Genomic DNA, 20,246 nt, shown 5'->3' with positions numbered 1-20,246 from the left:
TGTTGCTTTGGGTAGTTCCCATTTGGAAAACGAGGCATTCCTTAATAAGTGCATGTTGGCCCTGGTGTAGGATTACTATCCCTCCAAAATTTTATAGTTCGAACCACCCATGCTCTTTTGCCTAAAAGACCTTTCAAAATGTCACACCTTATATAACCCTATGAAAAACCAAGCAACATGTAGAGACCACAGTTAGAACCTGAGTGTATACAGGTCCCGTAAGAACGGTCAGTCAATTTCAGAACCTGTTATTCACAGAAGTATAGCACATGCAATCTACTGGAGCAGCACCATGCAGTGGCTTCTGCAGAGTTGATCCTTTTTAGTAAAAGAAATGCCGCATGGTAAATGATGACGGCTCCTTTGAAAGGTCTCTTGAGACTTCACTTTCCTTTTCTGAGACTCTCCTCCTTGCCACTGGAGCTCAGATCCCTGACCCATAAAATCTGGGCAGACGACATAAGCCTCTGTAGCCCTGCTCACTTCTCCTCCATTCCAGGCTTTCCTTGAAATTGGGGCAGATTAATACCTAAAACACTTTCACCCTATCAAGCTCTTGCTCAAAGTATTGCGTGGCTTCTCTACTGGCTCTAGGATGAAGTCCAAATTCCTCAGTCTAATATTCAGAGTCCTCCACAGTTTGGCTCCAGCTGGCCCTTCCACCCTTATCTACGATCAATTCCTTCTTTAGCTCAACTAGTCTCCTCACAGTCTCCCAAACTATCCTACCTTTGTTCAGATTGGTCCCTCATTTCCAATGCATTCCATCTCTTCTCAACCTATTCAAATTCTACCCATTTCCCAACACTCAGCTCAGATTCCATCTTCTTCTTGAAGCCTGGCCAGACCTCAGCAAGCTGAAGAGCTCTTTTTCCAAACTCTGAGAGCACTTTTGTTTGGATCAGTGGCTTCTAACCTTCCTGAGAATGAAGCCCTCTTTCTAACACCAAAATATTTCGGAACATGAATGACAGACTACTTTTAATCTGCTGATTGAGAAAGCGCATAATGACAAAAAACCGACTGTGAATTTTCAGACATGAGAACGTGTATTTTAATGAAGATAACAGAATGTCCCCCTGTGAAAAAGAGTTAAACATACATGTGGCCTGTTAATTTCCTCATCCTACAGACAAAGCTTTTTACACAAAAGCATTTGCAGAACTCAATACTAGCTCTACAGCTCCCAGGGATCTCTCAGCCACACATGGAAAATTCCACCTTCATAACTCAACTGACATTAAGTGGGAGCTTTGAATTTGGTCTCAATTTTCAAAAACTCTTGCCTCCCCCAACCAGACTGTGATTTCCTTAAGGCAGCAGTCATGTCATATACTTTTTCGTATTACTGCTAGATTCTGGAATAGTTCTTTGTACAAAAATAAGACAAAACAAAACAAAACAATAAATATTGTTTTTTGTTAATGTTTCCCTCCTAAGACACGTTAAGTATTGTAGGTTCACTTTTTTCACCAATATTTTATTGTAACAGTTTTCATATATATAGAAAAGTTAACGGGTACCTGGGTGGCTTAGTCAGCTAAGCATCTGTCCCAGGATCCCAGGATCCAGCCCCATGTCCTCCTGCTCCCTGCTGGGCAGGAAGTCTGCTTCTCCCTATCCCCCTGCTCTTGTTCTCTCGCTCACTCTATCAAATAAATAAGAAAAATCTTTAAAAAAAAAAAAAGTATATGGTGACTAGCCATAAAACCACCTGAATCTCATAATTAATATTAACATATTTACTTTTCCCTAACTACTTCTTACAAAACCATCCTATTTTTTACGCATTTCAAAATAAGTTGCATAAACAATATATAGTCCCTCAACACTTCACCATTTACATCATCAACTAGAGTTCATGTGTGTTTCTGATTCTTCTTTCTGTTAAGATGTATACATAACTCAATATACAAACTTTAAATGTGTCATGTAATGACTTTTAACAGATACCTACAGTTTCGTTTTCAAAGTGGGATCTGTTTTGATATAACTAGTTTGTTATAATAATGGAAGCATGACACAATGGTATGAAAAGGTTGCTCTAATATTAAAAACTAAGGTAGTAATAGTCTCAATTTATGACATAGGTGATATTTAACTGGAATTTTAGAATGGAAAAGGAATAATTTAAATAGAAGTTTATGTTTATTGAGCACCTACTATAATGTTGAGCATTGTGTTAAGTATTTTATAAGCAGTAGTTCTTTTGTTCCTCATGGTGAATTTATGAAATATTTATTACAGCAGCCAAATTTTAAAAGATGAGGAAACTGCAGCTTAAAGGTATCTAAAAACTAGCCTAAGGTCACATAGTTAGTTTCTTTTTTTTTTTTTTTTTGATTGCCATCTTCCATGAAAACTTTAAAAAGTGAAAACTCAAACATTTTCTAACTAGGGCTTTATCATCCTTAATCATTGCTCTGATGGAAATCTGAACAATCAGCAAACCGAACAGCCATAGGAAAAGTCCCAGAATACCAGGGCACTGAATAAAACTGTATCAGTGTATGTTGCAAATTAGCGGATGGTAAAATAAACTAGTGTATGAAGATTGGAAGCAGATGAGCTGGCTCGGACTCAGAACCTCAATCATATCAATCTGGAAAAATGGTTTACTTGCCTAAAACATAATCAACCTACCAAATTTACATCTCAGATCATGCTTTTCCCCCATGTTTTCCCATTCTTCACCAATTGCAGGAGTACCCAGTACCCAACCCTTATTATGTATTAACTGAGCAAGTACTTGCTGAGCAGCCCAGGTACTCAGGGTACCTGTAACAGCCGTTAGACAGTGTGAAGGACCTTCAGAGGAAGAGAAAATATCCCTCCTTCCATGGAGACACAGTAGCCAGTCCCAGCAGATTTTTAAAATATAATATTTCTAACTACTTAATAACAGATTCTATTTTTTGAGTGTGTAGTAGATGTTAGGAAGTATGCTTAGTATTTTATTTTACTTTTTATTTTTTTTCTTCTAAGACTTATTTGAGAGAGAAAAAGCAGGCGGAGGACAGGGAGGGAGAAGAGAGAATCTTCAGCCAGACTCCCTGCAGAGCACTGAGCTCAACGCAGGGCTCTATCCCAGATCACGACCTGAGCTGAAACCAACAGTCAGACGCTCCACTGACCCCAACAGTCAGACGCTCCACTGACCGCATCACCCAGGCACCACCATGCTCAGGATCTTAAATAGACATTGCCATAATACCCCGATAACACTGCAACCTCCATTTCATAATGGAGAAAAAACAAGGTTCAGAGATCATAGATGATGATGATCCCGGAAATAACAATAATAATAACCAATGACTATTAATCACTTCCTAGGAGTCACACTGTTTTCAAAGTGCTTTATACCAATTCATGTAACCATCCTTGCAACCCTACAGGTAGGTGCTATTTTTATCTTCATTTTACAGACCAGGAAGCAGAGGCAGAGGAGTTAAGTAATCATTCAGCACCACACTAGCTAACTGGTGTATGGCCGAGCTCCTCTCAAAATCCACATGTTACATTGTTAGTAAATAGCTCACTTGCATTTTTTTTTTTTTAAGCCAGAGTTAGTCTGACTGCAAAATCCACATTCTCCCCATCATGCAATACTGCCTTTCTATATTTTTAATATTATGCCTTCTCCACTTTAAGGCAAACATCGGATGTAAATTTGTACTGAAATAGCGTGTAAGTTAAGTACATGATTTCAGACAAAAATGTCCTCATAGCTTTTCACCTGGAATCTTTTCTCAACCATCCACCATCCCTTGAATACAGCTGCAGAGGACCACTGGGGTCAATTTTTGAAACACAGACTTTACCATCTCACTCTCCTGGTTGTGAGCCTCTAGGTTGTTCAGCTCCCACAGGATTGAATCCAAACTCCTGAACCTCGTACATAAGGCCTTTCCTCATCTGCTTTGGGCCACTGTCTCAGCCCTGTTGTTTTTGATTCTGCACATGTCCCTCTCCAAACATCACACACGCGCGCGCGCGCGCACACACACACACACACACACACAATACCCCCGAGATTAGGGTTATCTTTGCCACAGCTCTGCAATTCATGTTCTTTCTTCCTTTCTGGCTTGACACCCAGTGTTTTTCCACTTCTTTTTCAAGACCCAATTTAAGTATTACCTGTGTGCAGAAACCATTCTCGATCACCCCAGTCATAATTAGGTCCCCACCTCTCTGCATAATATAGCCCTTGTTATAAAGTATAGTGGTCATCTGATTATAGGTCTGCAAATCACAGTAGACTGTAAACTTCTCCTTGGCAATTTGATATCCAGTAAATTTCTAGACACAAATCACCACGTATTCCTGGAATGAATGAACAATGTAATGCTGAATATACAGTGTGATACATATTCTATTTTTATAGATACATACATGCAGACTTTCTCACTATAGTATGTACATATCCTTATTCTTGAAATTTTTCATCTTTTAGAATGTTCACCTCCAATCATGACTCCTTACCATGTTGTAAGGATACTAACCCTAAGTGTACTAACCACCTGATCTTTATATAATTCAGTCATTTCTTGGCCTATGGGGAAGTTGCTTCATTATTCCTAAATACTATTACATCCAATAGGAGTAGTTTCCATGAGTAAATGAATTAATTAGTACAGGTCAAATGCAAGTCAGTTATAGAGATCGAATTCAAAATCAGCAGCCACGCTGACTGTGGATGTTGTCTGGAAGGATGACCTATATAATGATAATATAAATTGGTCTGTGAAATCATCCTTTTCAAAATTTTAAAAACAGGCTTTAGATACTCACTGGATCTGTTAGTGCCTTTAAATAAAATGAATGGTTCTCTTCTCTTGTAATCACTTGCCTGCATTATTTGCTTAGTCATCTGGGGCATTCATTCAACAAATATTTGTTGACTGCTTAATCGCTGCCAAGACTTCCGCTAGACGCTGAGGACACAGTAGTGAACAGGTCTATCCTTGCCTTTAGGGAACCTAGAGACTCTACTAAGCAAAACACATACAAATAGATGTTGCACTTCCTTCATTGAAGCATATGCTTAGACAGGGTAACATAAAAATTTCTTAAGGCAGATAAATTATGTCAGTAAGAACCAAATTATTTGGCTATGGGGGAAGCCACGTTTAGAGTGTAAAGAATGTGGGTTTTGAAATCATTCTCACATGAGAATCTCTTCTCCAAAACAGTTACTATGCTGTTTAAACTCTTTAAAATAAGGCACATAAAATGCAGATAAAACACGGTACGCAGAGGGTAGAACGATGTGCTTCATAAACAGTAAGAACTTCGTCGATTCATTTCATAGTCCTTAGCTTGTTAATGAGTATTCTTTCCACTCGCAACTGCCCTGAACAGTAACAGAGGCAATGATAAAATAGGTAAGCATTTTAGATTTTGATTCACTGTATGTAAAAGAAAAGTTTCCAATTTACCTTAAAGGGTGTACAGAAACATATCACCTTGGGATGTGTTTGGTAGAGTTCATCTACCTTTTTTTGGTATAATGAGATATCGTAGGCATGAAGTAAAATTTAAAAAGCCAGCCAAACCAACAAATTACTGTAAACATAACAAGATTTCACTTGTAAAAGGGGTCCTAAAACTTAACATAAGTCCTCAGCACAAATCCTTGATTATTTAGCAGTCGCTGAAGACAGCAATGTGTCAGGTAACTTTGCCTACCCAAAGTAAGAATGGAAAATTTGTAATTATGTATTTTTTCCTATTATATTGTATATTTGGAGCCAAAAATGGAAAATGAGTCACTCGTGGACTTTACTCCAAGTCAGCAAAGTGGACACACAGAGACACACTTCTTTATCTCTCTACAGCTCACTCCTGGGTGTCCTTGGCCATTGTAACAAATTAGGAATTACTTAAGGCAAAGAACCCGTGAGTGAAGGATTAAACATTAGCCAAATACAAGCACTCACTAAAGTTTCACACATCTTCCTGGAGGGAACCAGAAATGCTCCCCAGAAGACAGGACATTCTAAAGGAGATAGAGATTTCTGATGATACCAAACTTCTGGCCCAGCCAGGGAAGGGAGGTCAGAGAAATAATAGGCATTGGGAGTTAGGTGTAGACGGTTTCCAGAGAGCCATGAGTTTATCTAGAAGCCTGGCTCTGGCTCTCCAGAAACTGTGAGCCTAGTTTCAGGCAATAAGCACTGGAGTTCCTATTCCTACTACGAAAGCTATTTATAATAAATTCTAGTATATCTGCCCACCTGCAAGGCCCTACGCACACCCACCACCCCTTTATTCTCGGAATTCACTTCCTACACCTCCTGTTCGTTTCCCTCCACTCACACTGTCTGCACAGCAACTTGCCACTCCTAGACAACAGCACACGTGCTCCCAAACCCTGGCTTTGGGAACTGCTGTTTCTATGGGGCCCCCCAAAAATGCTACTGAAGCTGCTTCTCTGAGTTCTACTTGGGCAATACAACCTGGTTCTCTAAGTCAAGGGAAATGTGACCAAATTTATCACCCACCCACCCATACTTTCTGACATAGAAAATTGTGACCTTGAGCAGTAGCAAAACTAGAGCTGCTTTTTTAAATTTCACAGTAACACTGCTCCAATCCGAATGTGCATATAATAATGACTATTATAATGAAAAGCAGAGAGGACTTCCCATCTCTGTTTGATCCCAGAGAAGCCTAACAGAGAGAGACGGCTGGTGGAATTATAATTAAGTCTAAGGCTTTGAAAACTAGTAAGAGACAATCCCTTAAAACTCAACCTATTGATACAATATGTTATGCACGGGTGACACCAGGAAGAAACCTCATACGCTCACGCACGTGAGAACTTAAAGACCAGAGTATAACTGCCCTGGGGACGTGTCCTCATAATGAAGACATTTCATCATCAAAACCTCTGCCATAGGTCCTTTTACAGCTCTGGCGTTTGCTAGGGAATGGTATTCTCCAGTTACGAAGGCATCCATGTGGCAGTGAAGGCACCAGTGTTTTATTATAAAAGTATCAGAAAAGATATTGTTAGGTGATGGGAATCACATATTCTCTCCAAAGATGAATATGGTGATTTTTTTTTTTTAAAGATTTTATTTATTTGAGAGAGACAGAACACAAATGGGAGGAAAGGGACAGAAGGAGAAGCAGAACCCCCACCGAGTGGAAAGCCTGACATGGGGCTCGAACCCAGAACCCTGGGATGATGACCCAAGCTGAAGGCAGACGCTTAACTGACTGAACCACCCAGGTGCCCCAAATATGGTGATTTTAAAACCCAGGGTCTGTACTCAGAACTTGACTCAAATACTAAATCAGATATCAGTGGTGCCATACAAAGTCTGTGCCTTTAAACTTGGCATTGAAGTTTCTAAGGCTCAATTTTCAGTGTGTAAAAAAACAGCAATAGTACTGTTGAACTGCCTAGACACGGTATGGGAGTTAACAGATACAGAGCACTTAGTAAATTCCAAGTGTGCTCCCGGTTTTACTTATCCTCCTCACAGCCAGCCTGGGATAAGTTCTGCTATTACCCATTTTACAGATGAGGAGACTGAGTTTAACGGAAGCTAACACAGCTAGTAAATCGTGGAGCTGGGATTCAGATCCAGCCTCTTAACCATTATGCTGGTAGGTCAGGAATTTTCTGATGATTAATGAAATAAATCATGGAGAATGGTCAGCATTATGACTAACAGTAAGTTATTTATAAACAGTAGCCATTATTATTATTAATTAGTAACAGGCATGTGGAAACTCTTCTTATACACAATATATAGGCAAATATCGAATCCAAAAAATATTTCCTTTATCCTTTCATGGTCTTTGCTTAAGAACAATTTATAAGAGACCAATTATGTGGCTACAGGCAAACTTAAAAGATGTCAGTTAGAAATCCTTTTACTCACAATGTCCCCTAATCTTCCAGAAAGTAAATCATGTGCAGAATGTAAACAATAATAAAATTAGATTATCATGTTTCTATTGACAACAGAATATTTGACCACAAATATACAAATATAGCCTTTAAAAAGCAGCCTCAAACCATAATTTTATACACATTCACTCCAGTTTACATATTTCTTGTAAATAAGGTTTTCTCAAAAATACTCTAGTTGAATATAACTGTATTTTACTAAATTCACATTACAGTGAGAAAAACAAATCCAGATAATTTGTTAGTGTTCTAAGCTTTGTAGAAATGATAAAACAACTTTAAAATAGCTTCTGATAATATAAATTTATAAAATTGAATTAACCTATCATCTTAAAATATGCAATACAAAATTAAATAAATTTTAAAACTCAGAAAATTTAGCCACCTAATTCAAGATTGTATCTCTTATCATCTTGGAAATCTGATATACCGATCCAAAATTACTATTTGAATTACCATCAGAATTCCTGAAACCCTATTTGTAGTGAGGATTCCAACTACATCTGGTTTTATGTCACTTAAATGCAAATTCGTCTGCTGGAAGACAAGTTTAAGCTTCTTTCTGAGTTTGGATCTAAATTTACAATAGAGAAAACATAGAATTAGAGCTCTTAGTTCCACTTCCTCACACCTCTTTTTTGCCCTTCCCTACTCCTCATCCCCAGACAACCAAAAACAAACACTCAAACTAGCAATATATGAACTGACCAATCTTGGGCTCCCATAGACATAAGACAACCAGAAAAAAGAAAGATGGAAAGAATCACTGCTTTTCAAACAAGGCCTTAATCAGGTACGTAAATAAAAATCCTTTCACTGCTATAACACTGAGTCCTTCCGTAGGAAGGTTTCCCAACTACTTCTCACACTTACACAACACAGACATCAACACACAGACTCGACCGAACAGAGGCCTGAACATAAATCCACACATTAGAAATCCTCTTAGATTCGGCGCTTTAATATGGATCTAGGGAAGCAACACCAGCAAGAACCGTAGGTCTTAAAAATTATGATTTTACAATCTCTCTAATAAGAAGTTTCTATTCTTTCCTGTCTTGGAAGACCAACTACCTCCCCTCAAAATAGGCAAAACGGTTAAAAGAAAGCCACAATTGCTGTTTTCATAACTACCCATTAGTCTCCTCCAAAGCAAGCCTTAAGTGTTTAATAGTAACTAAAATATTTATTAATGCATTTGGAAACATATCACTTCTACCAGTGCTTTTTTCATTGCAACGCAAACATTCATGCATGCTACTATTTTGTATTTTTACCTATCTATGCTTTCTATCTCAAAGAATTTATAAAGTGTGTGAAACCAACAGTTAACTACAATAACGATTCACAGAGAGGTTGGACTAGAATATAAAACACGAGTGGCTGAAATTTTTGAAATATGAAACATTCAAACAACTATTCTAACTGAAGAACATTTCATCTAGGAAATAAAAAAGCACAGTATTGGAGACTGGAGCTCAGGGTCTTTCTGTCTTTATCCCTTAGATGAACCATGAAAATAGGCACTAGTCTGTGAATACAGAACCTACAAACATGGAGTCTTATGATAATTTGGCAGCAGTCTTAAGAAGAAACTTAATATTCTCCGCCTCTCCATTCCATTCCCTTCTTGTTTGTTCTTCAGATGAAGTTATGGTTTTTGATACAGGAGATTTTCATGTTTTCTTAGCCTCATTATAGGGACAAGTGGTGGCAGGAAGTAAAAAAATGGCTGAGAGAGAGAGAGAAGAGAACCTATAGAAACGTGGGCAAAGCCAACAACTGTGTAAACTAAATGGAAGTTTTGTTGACCTCGTTAAAGAAGCTCATTTCAACGAAGCTGAAGTAGAGTCAACTAAATATAAATCATGGCCGGGCACCTGGGTGGCTCAGTGGGTTAAGCCTCTGCCCTTGGCTCAGGTCATGATCTCAGGGTCCTGGGATAGAGCCCTGCACTGGGTTCTCTGCTCAGCAGAGAGCCTGCTTTCCCCTCTTTCTCTCTGCCTGCCTCCCTGCCTACTTGTGATCTCTCTCTCTGTCAAATCAATAAATAAAATCTTTTAAAAAATATATATAAATCATGGCATATATAGCTAGAGATACTTGTTATGGAGTTAGGGGAGATGATGGCTATTTCAAACACGCTCCTAAATTTTAATGAATTTCTTGTTTTGCATTCTAATTCATGGGTGAACCGTGCTGGTTTCAAAATCAATAAGATTTTCAAAGAAGTATGAGGAAAATCTATAATGACTATATCCCAGGGAGGCTTGCCAGACACTCTAAGTTCACTAATTTTAAGCTTCACTCCTCTAGTGGTGACTGAGGACAGTGAAATAAACACATTATGGAACATGTGAGCAGCATGATGAATTGATTCACAAACTTAATAATAACCCAGAACTTTCTTATATAATTTGCATCTAAAAAGGCATGTAATGTGGATCCTGAAGGAAATTTGGATCCATATTTCTAAACTATGTGTTAAAATAAAACTGGGTATCCCCAACGTCTTGACGAAATTTCCCTTTATCCTTTGGATAATTTATATTGATATCTTCTAACTTCCCTCTCTACCGTTACCCTTGCAAAGTACACCCAGGGATGATGGCTGCGAACAAAGCGAGATGAGTAACTATATCTGTCTGAAAAATTCATTCCCAAGACCTGAGATCATTTTTTTTTTTTTTGATAAGTAAGTAGTTTCTAACTATTTGCCAGATTGCCTGGCTGAGCAGATTCCACAGTTATCTAAAATATTGTATGCTTTTGAACTATTTTGGTTATGCAAAAATTATGTAAGATATATATTCTTGAATATGGACCTGACAACAAGCCATTAAATGTAAACTTTTAAGAAATAATCCAACCACTCCACATGCCTTTAAAAAACAAGCCACACATCATTCACACAAGGCCTTCCTAGGGGGCAGTCCCCAACACATAGTCTGTTTCAATATTATGTGGTTCTTATTCTGTAGGGGACGATTTGCCAGGAAATGATGACAGAATGAAATTGCCTTATCCCCATTTCATTTCTTCATAGATAAATCAACTCTTATTATTTTGAATTACTGCTACTCCTATATATTATGGTTCCATGCAAAATGTATGCTTAGTGTAAAAATGATTTAACCAGTCTTCTTTATTTTTAAGTTCCTTTAGATGATTTTCTCCTTTGGACTTCTCAGCGAGGAGAATGACTACAGAAGGTTTGCACCCATGGCCCCCTTCGACCCTCCTGTCAGCAGCTACCTGTGTGAGAACACTGGTACGGGGCCCATCAGCCTAGGGAGCGGCACACGCACCCAAAACAGGGCAGCAGCCAGGCTTCTACCTGAAGCCAGAATCCAAAGGAAAGAATAAAGGACTCCTTGATTTTTTTTTATTGGCTCTATAAAATCTACTTAGATACCAGAACTGCTTTCCTAAAAACCATTCCAATTTATTTTTGATAACCTATCAAAATGGAAAGAGTTTCATATGAAAAGCTACCTTATCCAGAGATTTTTTTTTTTTTTTGCTAGATCAGCAAAGTTTCTACTTTGGTAGAAAATGACAATGACCACTTTTCATAAACACTCATAATGAATGTAGTTACTGAAAGAGTAAAAACAGACTATTTACATGTTAAAAATAATCACTGGCAGTATAAAAATGAAGATGTCTAATATCAGAAACAACTTACTTTGTATTTTTCCTATTATCCGAAATTTTGTAATATTACTAATTTCAAAAGGCCTCACCAGTACACATTGGCATATCGCAAACAATTATGGCATTTAGTTTTGTTTATTTTTAAAGAACTGTGATAAAAGATCACCATGGTGATTGGAAAATGATGGTTAAGGGTTCTGTTTCTGGATAGGAGTCTAACATGGATAATTCCTTGAACTTCTAGTAAAACTTATGCTCTGAGGCTTAGTAAGGAGTAAGCACAAATATCTGTGAAGAAATTTTTCAACAGGCTAAATTAGAAATAAATACAATATAATATGTAACATATCTTTCCATATGCTAAAGTTCTAAAATTACACATAGTACCTAAAGAAATGTGCATAACAGCTAACAATACATAGGGATAGCCTTGCTTACGTGTTTAGACTTAGGAGTGTATGGACTAAAATAGATATCTGCATAAAATTTACATATTCATATGTATCATTATACAAGATCACTGTAACAGTACTATGTTTAATGTGTACTATTCAATCTTTAAGAAAGTAAACAAATTTCATGTATCTCCCAAATAAGGCTGTGTATTTGTAAACAAGTTTGTTTTCTTTTACTTATTTATATTTTCATGGTCATAGCCACAAGAACATCAGGCACACAATTTTACTGGTATTTAGAAACAATCCAGTCCAATGTTACAGTTAAGCAAATTTTACTGTATTTAGTAACAAGAGGGAAAGTAAAATAAAGGAAATATTTCCAAATTTTCATTGCTCATAGAGTAAAACAATGCAAATTGATACTGTGCTCTGGAGAATGATCAACAAGGAGCTAAAAAAACACTCAAAGGTTAGAAATGTTGTGCACACATGCATATCATATGTATAGATACATACATACGCACTTGTGCCAAATAAAACCAGCCTGTGTTAAAATAATTTAGTCCTCTGCACCTCCTGAGGATGAATACCGATTCACAAGTCAAATTACGTAAAGGGGAACTAGCACGGCAACTTCATGGGTTTGACAACTGAAATCATAACCACCTAATAACAAAGCATATACTGACGAAGAAACAAGGCGCAAGGTAAACAGGGAGAAGGCAGACACTCACCTTCGGTGCCATTGGGAGTCATGGAATTACTATTTCTATGAGAGTTATCGAGTTTGGGACCACTGGGGGGTTCACTACTACCACTCAGACGGCTATGCGGGCTGGTTAGATCCTGCATTTCCATAGACCTAAAGACAAGAAGCCTTCCGTGTGACAGATGTACCAAATTCATAACACTACTATTTAATGTGCTAACGACTTGACACCTCTGAAACCCATGCACACAAAAGTCCCTTTGTATCTATTTTCTTAGACTCCAGATAGTTCATCTTACATTTTAACTTCAGTCATGCTTTCATAACATGTGGTGCTCAAAGGTGTCATTTGCCTTACATATCCAACCAAACATTCACATGGCACTTTGAAAATCTTTTTTTTTCTTACCCAGCTCATCAAATCACAATGAGACAATTGCATCTATTTTAATTTTCAAAGAAAAAAAAAATGCAGTCATACTTTTCTTTTTTTATTGAAAAAAAAAAGAAGCATTATTTTTGTGGAAAAATATGTAAAGATAAATACGTAAACAGGTATAATAGGAAAAAAATCACTTTTCTGTGGAATCTGTTCCATCTAATAAATTAGCACTAGGTACTCTCTTACAATTTACCACCCAATTGTAATTTAATGGGTCTCCAAACCAAATAAAACACTTGAAGCTTATAGTGTAGTGACAGGGAAAGAGATAGTCCTGATGCATGTGTTTACTCTGGCAAACTGCTTAATTGTTCCTCTGTTTCCCTTGAAACAAATGCAGCATTAAAACATTATGATGTCGGCTCACTTGTTTGCTTTGTGGATTACATACAGCGTGCCCAATTGAAAAGGGATAAGGCCAACATACAGTGAGTCCCTGCAAGCATTAGCACTTGGAATACCTCAGCTGTCACTTATTCAGGGAAACAACAATTCTACTTCAATGCTGCAATTTTGCATTCTTACCATTTTATAAAAACAGTTAAATTCTCCCCCATCCAAGTTCTCAGGCTCAGTAGTTACTTATTCTATAAGGTTATGGTATAGAAACCACTCCTCATGGTCACAGTTGCAGGATTAGCCATTAATATTTAATATTCTATTAATAGAAAGGAGGGGGCTTATTTCAAATGACTCAAAACACACCTAGATAACCTTCTGCAATTTTTTTTTTGAATCTAAGGCCCATTCGCTTTATTTTAAACTTCTGTGTTTTTCTTAAAAAAAAAAAAGGGTGGCATTAATGTTCCACTGAAGTGAAAACTGTTTCTGCCCCCCCATCAATAAAAGCTAGTTATTTTAATTTAAAGGCTGCACTTCAACTTACTGTAAATAGTTTTTAAAACAGCTTAATATGAACCATGTAACTTCTAAAGTGAGTTTTTACTTGCCCAAATCTTCTAAATCCAAACTAGAAATGGTTTACAATCCAACTTTTCTCTCCTAATTCACATTACACATTCACAGTTTACCTAACACCAGAAACTATAGCCCATAATCATTTTCAAACCCAGGCTCCTATTCCCTTTCTACATACTTAAAATTTTTTACAAGCGCACACACACACAAATTGTTAAGTAATTTCCAACAGAGGCTGTTGCTATTAATAGAAATAATGAAGAAATACTAGACAAAAATAGATATGGGTCACAGAAAGGTAATCTCCAAAAATGTCAAATATCCTTACCTGCAACTTGAGGAAACAGCAACATCTGAACTGGTTTGAGATGTTTGCACCTGTGATCAGGGGTAAGAAATTAGAAGCTGTTGTTAACTCTGCTTCACTGTCAGCTCTTAATTATACAGAGCACATGGCTGAAAACGACAATGCTCTCTTTTAACCAAAAGAGAAAAAGGAGGATACTGCAGCAGTGAAAGGCATATTGTCTTTAAGTTGAGGTCTCCACTGTTGTTTCCTCCTGCAGGTCTACCCTCCTCCTCCCCTTGTCAGGGGGGGAAGGCAGCCAAATGACGGGATAGTGATTCATCACTGGCCTATGACAGCTGCAAACGGGATTACCCCTCCCCCAATCAACATGCAAAGCAGCCTTGCCCAGGCAGCTTGGAAAAGGTGCTGGGGGGTGGGGGGAGAAAAAAATAGCTATTAGCAAAATGAGTGTGTTTCACAGCAGTTCAAGAATTAATCCTCCAGCATCCTCAGAAGATCTTTCATCTTCTGCTATCACCAGCTGAAACAGAGTTCCCGCCCACCTTTTTGACTCCTGACAGTTTCTTATCCTTATCATGATGGTTTTCTCCTATATTTACTATTTGCCATTTAACATTTACTGAAACGGCTTCTGGGCGACTTTGGGGTGATGCTGGACTGACTAAAATTGGCAAAGGCAAGTTTTCGGACCCCAAAATCACACCATGGAGCAATGTGCTTATTTACTCATGCAAGTTTGAGAAAAAAAAGCAGTGAATGCTTATTTGCCATTGCCTGCTGAAACAGAAAAAGCAGTTAGCTTTCCGCTTAAGTTTCTGTCCTTCAAGTCAACAAAGAGAATGGATGGCTTAATAATCAAGTCAATGTCCCAGTTAGCCAGCGTTTTGGTGCCTTTTGTCTCCAGATGAATCAACTAAGTTAAAGTGCAGGCTTTGCTAGTCCCTGCCCTTCCTCCAGAGGCAGCGCAAGCTACCAGCAGGTGAGAAGCTCAGGTGAGAGTGGGTTTGCAAGCTCGGGCTAACGCCTCCCAGGAAAGAGCATTCTGAAAAATGCTTAAAATGGCTCAGAACTCCAAATCTTTGATGTGCATTTTCATTCAACCTGAACTGACATCAATTAGGGCTACAGAACAAAGATGAGAACCGAAGCATCTCAAATGGCATCAAAGTGATCCAACCGAGTATCTACTATTGAGTCCTGTTATTTTTTAATTATGATTTATGAAATTAAGAAATTCTACCTTTCTGGCAAGAACAGCGCATTGTTAGAGTCTAAATATCTTGGTGTAAGGCTCTGTGAAATTTCTAGGTCTGTGTTTCTAGAATATGTGCAGGACGAAAAATAATTAAGACACGCCTGAGTATTAAGTGAAAATGCAATTTTAATGCCTGTAGATATGTCATTTTGTGATAGCAGGCGTCCGCAGTTTTTGCTTAATGTTCTCACTCAAGATTAAATGTTTTCCTTTAGAAACTACAGCAATCTACCTCAAGGATAAATTTCCTTTTTTCCCCCCTTTTCCTGCTTTTATACACCTGGAATAAATTATAGGTGAGAACTAACTCAGTTTTAAGAACTCTCTTGGCCCAATTATGGGAAAGAGTATGTAAAACAAACTTTCTGCTAAACGTTAAAATGCATTCCTATTTTAACATTGGCTAGATAGTATAATGTTGGAAATATAATTTTAGTTTCATGTATACTTTGAAAGTTTGATTATACTTGTATTTGTGACTTAGCCTATCATTAATTAAACCTCAAAGTCAAACTTAAAAATGAACTTCAAAATAAGGTCTTTAGTCAGACTTCAAAATAAAGCTTAAAAAAAAATAAGAATTATTCTAACACGTTTTCTCACTGAAAAAAATGCATTTGCACAGTATTTTTTTTAACGCTGGGCTCAATCTCTACTGTACTTTCATACACTACAATTTTTGAAAGCCCATATCCATGATCTTCATTTCATTAAGGATACTTCAGATATATTCTTTTGTGTCTCAAGGATTATTTAAACCATGTGTTGTGTGTTACTGTATTTAAAAATGACTCTTTAATCAAAATAACTTTAAAACAACTAATCCTCACTTAGGCTGGTCAGCTGAATCCACATCGTGGTCCAGGAAAAATAAATCTACTCTCAAGAATGCGAATGCAGACAACAATTAGACACAGATGTGAGCAAAATTAGTTACAGTTTACAAAATGCTACACTTCACATGCTTTTAGTTTTTTATGTGTAGTACAAGATTACAGTCCAGTAAGGAAACATACTCTAATAATGACTTATCTGAAAAGAACACCTATTTCTGATTGGTGCTGATTTTCTCTTATGTTTGACACTATCTTTGGAAGGTTCTGTGTTTTAAAGGTCTAAAAGCAAAAGGTGTTTCAAAAATCATTAACTAGGCATATTCCCATTCAAAAAGAGAAAATTATTTCATGGTTTTCAGAAAAATGCTATTAGACATTCAGTAAGCTCACATTTTCTGCTTCACATCCATAAACTTAATATGTTTCTTGTCTTCTTCTAATCTGGTATTTTTAATTCAAATGTTCCTATGAGTACAAAAATGTTTCCCATAACATCACAAATAGTCATCTTCTATTATAATGGAGTCACTTCATTTTAATGTTTTTTAAAACTCTTTGTATGGAATACCCAAAGCAACATACTGAGAATTGCAAAAATACAAAGAGAAAAAAAAAATAGCAGAACTTCGTAGAATTTAAATTCAAGAATTCTAAACTAGTAACTTTGACTTCTGATTAGTTAATGAGGTCTTTTAAGTTTGCCTTTTTTCTAATTAAATTTCTAATTCTTCACAGATGGAACTTTTGTTGATGTTCAATTTGTCTCTCTCATTTTGTTAAACCTCACATAGTACTTCGCCAATCCATTGAATAGCCACATTAAATCTGTTAATACCATGCTCTTCAACCCCAGAAATTATTTCCAGAAGGCAAACTTGCTTTGAGAGATCATCAAACAAGACTTAAGGTACACATTTTATCACATTTTCCCTACCACAGAGCTCAGGATGCCGAGCAAAATTCATGACTTTTGCACTGTTTATTATACTTTGCTAAATTACAAATCAAAAGCATCTGACAGAAGATCATGTATGAAGCCAAAAAGTTAATAATGTTCTGTGAAAAGTAAACTGTAAATGGAAAGAGATTCTAAATCTCAGCAGCACAGAGCAAATAAAATGTAGGTACTTGTCTAAATTATGGGTTTTCCATAGGCTTTTTTGCTTGCTAGAAGCAATTTTTATAAAATGACTATAATTTAAAACTTTTTTCCCCCAAAACTAAAAAGAAATTTTCAAAGTGAAAGTACTGAACTTATCTAAATAAATAGAGTTGGCAGACAAGCTGGTTTTGCCCAACCACACATCAACCTGAGGACTCCCAAATTTGAAAGACAATGGCAATTTTCTAATCAGAATGTATTTTATAAGACCGAGCCTTAGGCATAAATCTGCTTTTTAATTAGAATATATTCCTGCTAGAATTTTCTCCTCAACCAGTATTTCTTACTATGGTGTCAATGCTGAAATAACAACCTGAACCTAAAATCGAAATGAAGTTCTAGGAAGAGGTAGATGTCTTCTAAATGCTAACACTTATTTCCTTCTTTATCAAAGACTCTCTAAAATGAATGCTCCAATGCTATTACTGATTTCAACGTAAGATGCTGTATTTCAAACTTTCTCGTTTGAAGAAAATGACAAAAATCGAGTCCCCGTGAAAACAAAAACAAGCATTTAAACGACACTGGTGCCACTATAGTTTTAAAAGATTTGTTTTCAAAATTAGCATTCATTCAAAATGTTGAATGAAATACTTTTGCTATCTGATTAAATGGAAGGGATTTTATTCTCACTGCAAGTGTTTCTGCTTTTCCCAATGTATTCCAGTATGAATTTTCACATTCAAGTGGAAATTTTCTGTTGAGAAAATCATTTATCATGTCTACGAAACTCACATAGCAGTTGACTTCCTTTTGGCACTCTAAAACTGAACAGTGGCTCAATTAGGCTTCTCTGTCTGTCACCGCGAAGAATTTTCAGGATTGAAAACCCATGGCTGTTTGCTCATTTACTGAACACTCTGGGCCTTAGGAGAACTCAAGCAGCAAGAGAGTCAAATATCAAATATTTGATAATGCAAAAAAAGTAACTATTCATGAATACATGTCTTCAAACCTCCGAACGGTGGGCGAAAAATCTCACAGAAGCCTAAAACAAAACCTACTCTGAAAGACACATTAAAAACAAAACAAAACAAAACAAAAAACCCACCCAAACCCCATAAAACTACACTTTGGGCTTAACTGCTGACTTTTTGTACCCCTTGTCATTTTAAGAAATGCAACATAAAAACACTTGTCTAAATTCAATGACAGGTCTGAATTTATTGAATTCCTACAAAAGCTACTTAAATGTGTTCAAAAACTCCTCCCAAGAAATATAAGCCCATGAGTCATTAGCAATATACTGATTTTAAATGACAAATACTTTAAATGGTCATTCAAAAGTTAAAGAATCTTGTTTTTAAATTTCCAGGTCCATTCAAGTCATATAAAGTGTCAATAATTGAAAAGTACATTAATTTAGCAAATGTTTATTTCACCTTTTGAAGATGTTTAATATAATGTTTGGGAAATTTGTTTACTGAAGCCAAAGGATTTCCTCCCTTAAAAAGTGGTATCAATTGATTTTTGTTACCTGGTGTCCTTTCAAAATGTTAATTCCTTCCTCATTTTCTCCTATCAACCAAAGGTGCAGAGGAAAAGTTATCTGTGTTGCAATGCACATTATTTACACGCCTTTATTGCTTTATTCAGTATCACAACAATATTGGAGGTCTGTGCAATTCAGGAGAGATATGAAGTAATCTCCCTACAAGAATATAGCCCTGTGTTATATTTATATCGATCACAACAACAGTAATTGCTAACAATTAATTTGTAATTATCTCTTAATGATGCTAATCGCTCAGCTAATTTGGGGGTTAAGAACTATACTTTTATGATGGCACCCTGTGGCTGGTCAAGCACTACGTACAAAGTGTCATAACCGTGCCCGTGCGCTAATGTTTTTATTTTAAAACAAATCCAGACAATACTAAAAGCGCTCCTGTTATCTTGGGCTCTGCCCACGGGACAGCTGTTGTCAGTCGCTACAATTTTTCAAACAGTCAGCTCGTACTTACAGCGCTTACATCCGCTGCATCCACCAGTTTAATGGGCTCCTTCGAATGTTCTGGTTTAGCAGACCTCCATTCCTTATGCAGTTTGGCTCCTGGGTAAGGACGCGTGAGGGCTTTTAGGAGCTCCCAGCGGAGCCCGGCGCTGCCGGGAGCGGGGCGCCTCGGGAGGGGGAAGCCCGGCCGCGGGGACAGCCGCCTGGCCGCTGCTGCAGGCGCGGGCTGCCGAGCGACTGAGCGAAAACGCGTTCCCCAGAAAGCAAACCGCCACAGTGGACGGCAACAGGAAGGCTTAAAGTCGGAAGTGGCACTGGAGAGTTTCTACCTCGCCCCAAACTCGGAGCCATCAGCTCCCACCGTTCTGTTTAGGAACCGCTTTGAGCCCTGCGCTCTTTCCCCACCAAACAGCAGCAGCAGATAGCATCTGAGAACCCTAGACAAAGAAACAGCAGAATCTCATCCCTCGATTTGTTTGCGCAGCCTTGTAGGTCTGCCCGTGGAGCCTCGGGGCTTTTTTTGTTTTTGCAACGCAAACCACAGCTATTCTCTTGTTCTAACCTTATTGGTTTAAATGCAACAATTGAAAGGAGTCCTGCTCCGTCTGACTCAACCTTGCTGCTTAAAAAAAAAATTTATTATGTAAATGAACGCGCCCCATGCTATCTGAATAAACA

At 37.4% G+C, this 20,246-nt stretch overlaps 1 protein-coding gene across 1 annotated transcript in view; it reads right to left on the bottom strand.

Moving 5' to 3' along the window:
* The window catches only part of EYA1 (EYA transcriptional coactivator and phosphatase 1), a 174,894-nt gene extending 155,004 nt beyond the window's left edge, over positions 1 to 19,890 (bottom strand). Inside the window, exons 1-3 of the mRNA XM_044245466.1 lie at positions 19,579 to 19,890; positions 14,380 to 14,429; positions 12,717 to 12,844 (exon numbers count right to left, since the gene is read on the bottom strand). Coding sequence (XP_044101401.1) covers positions 12,717 to 12,840 — 124 coding nt within the window. The 5' untranslated portion in view covers positions 12,841 to 12,844; positions 14,380 to 14,429; positions 19,579 to 19,890. The remainder of the gene's footprint in view (positions 1 to 12,716; positions 12,845 to 14,379; positions 14,430 to 19,578) is intronic.
* Between the last annotated feature and the right edge of the window lie 356 nt (positions 19,891 to 20,246).

The sequence above is a fragment of the Neovison vison genome, chromosome 4, assembly GCF_020171115.1.
Source record: "Neovison vison isolate M4711 chromosome 4, ASM_NN_V1, whole genome shotgun sequence".
NCBI lineage: Eukaryota > Metazoa > Chordata > Mammalia > Carnivora > Mustelidae > Neogale > Neogale vison.
This window is presented reverse-complemented; position numbering and strand designations above follow the sequence as displayed.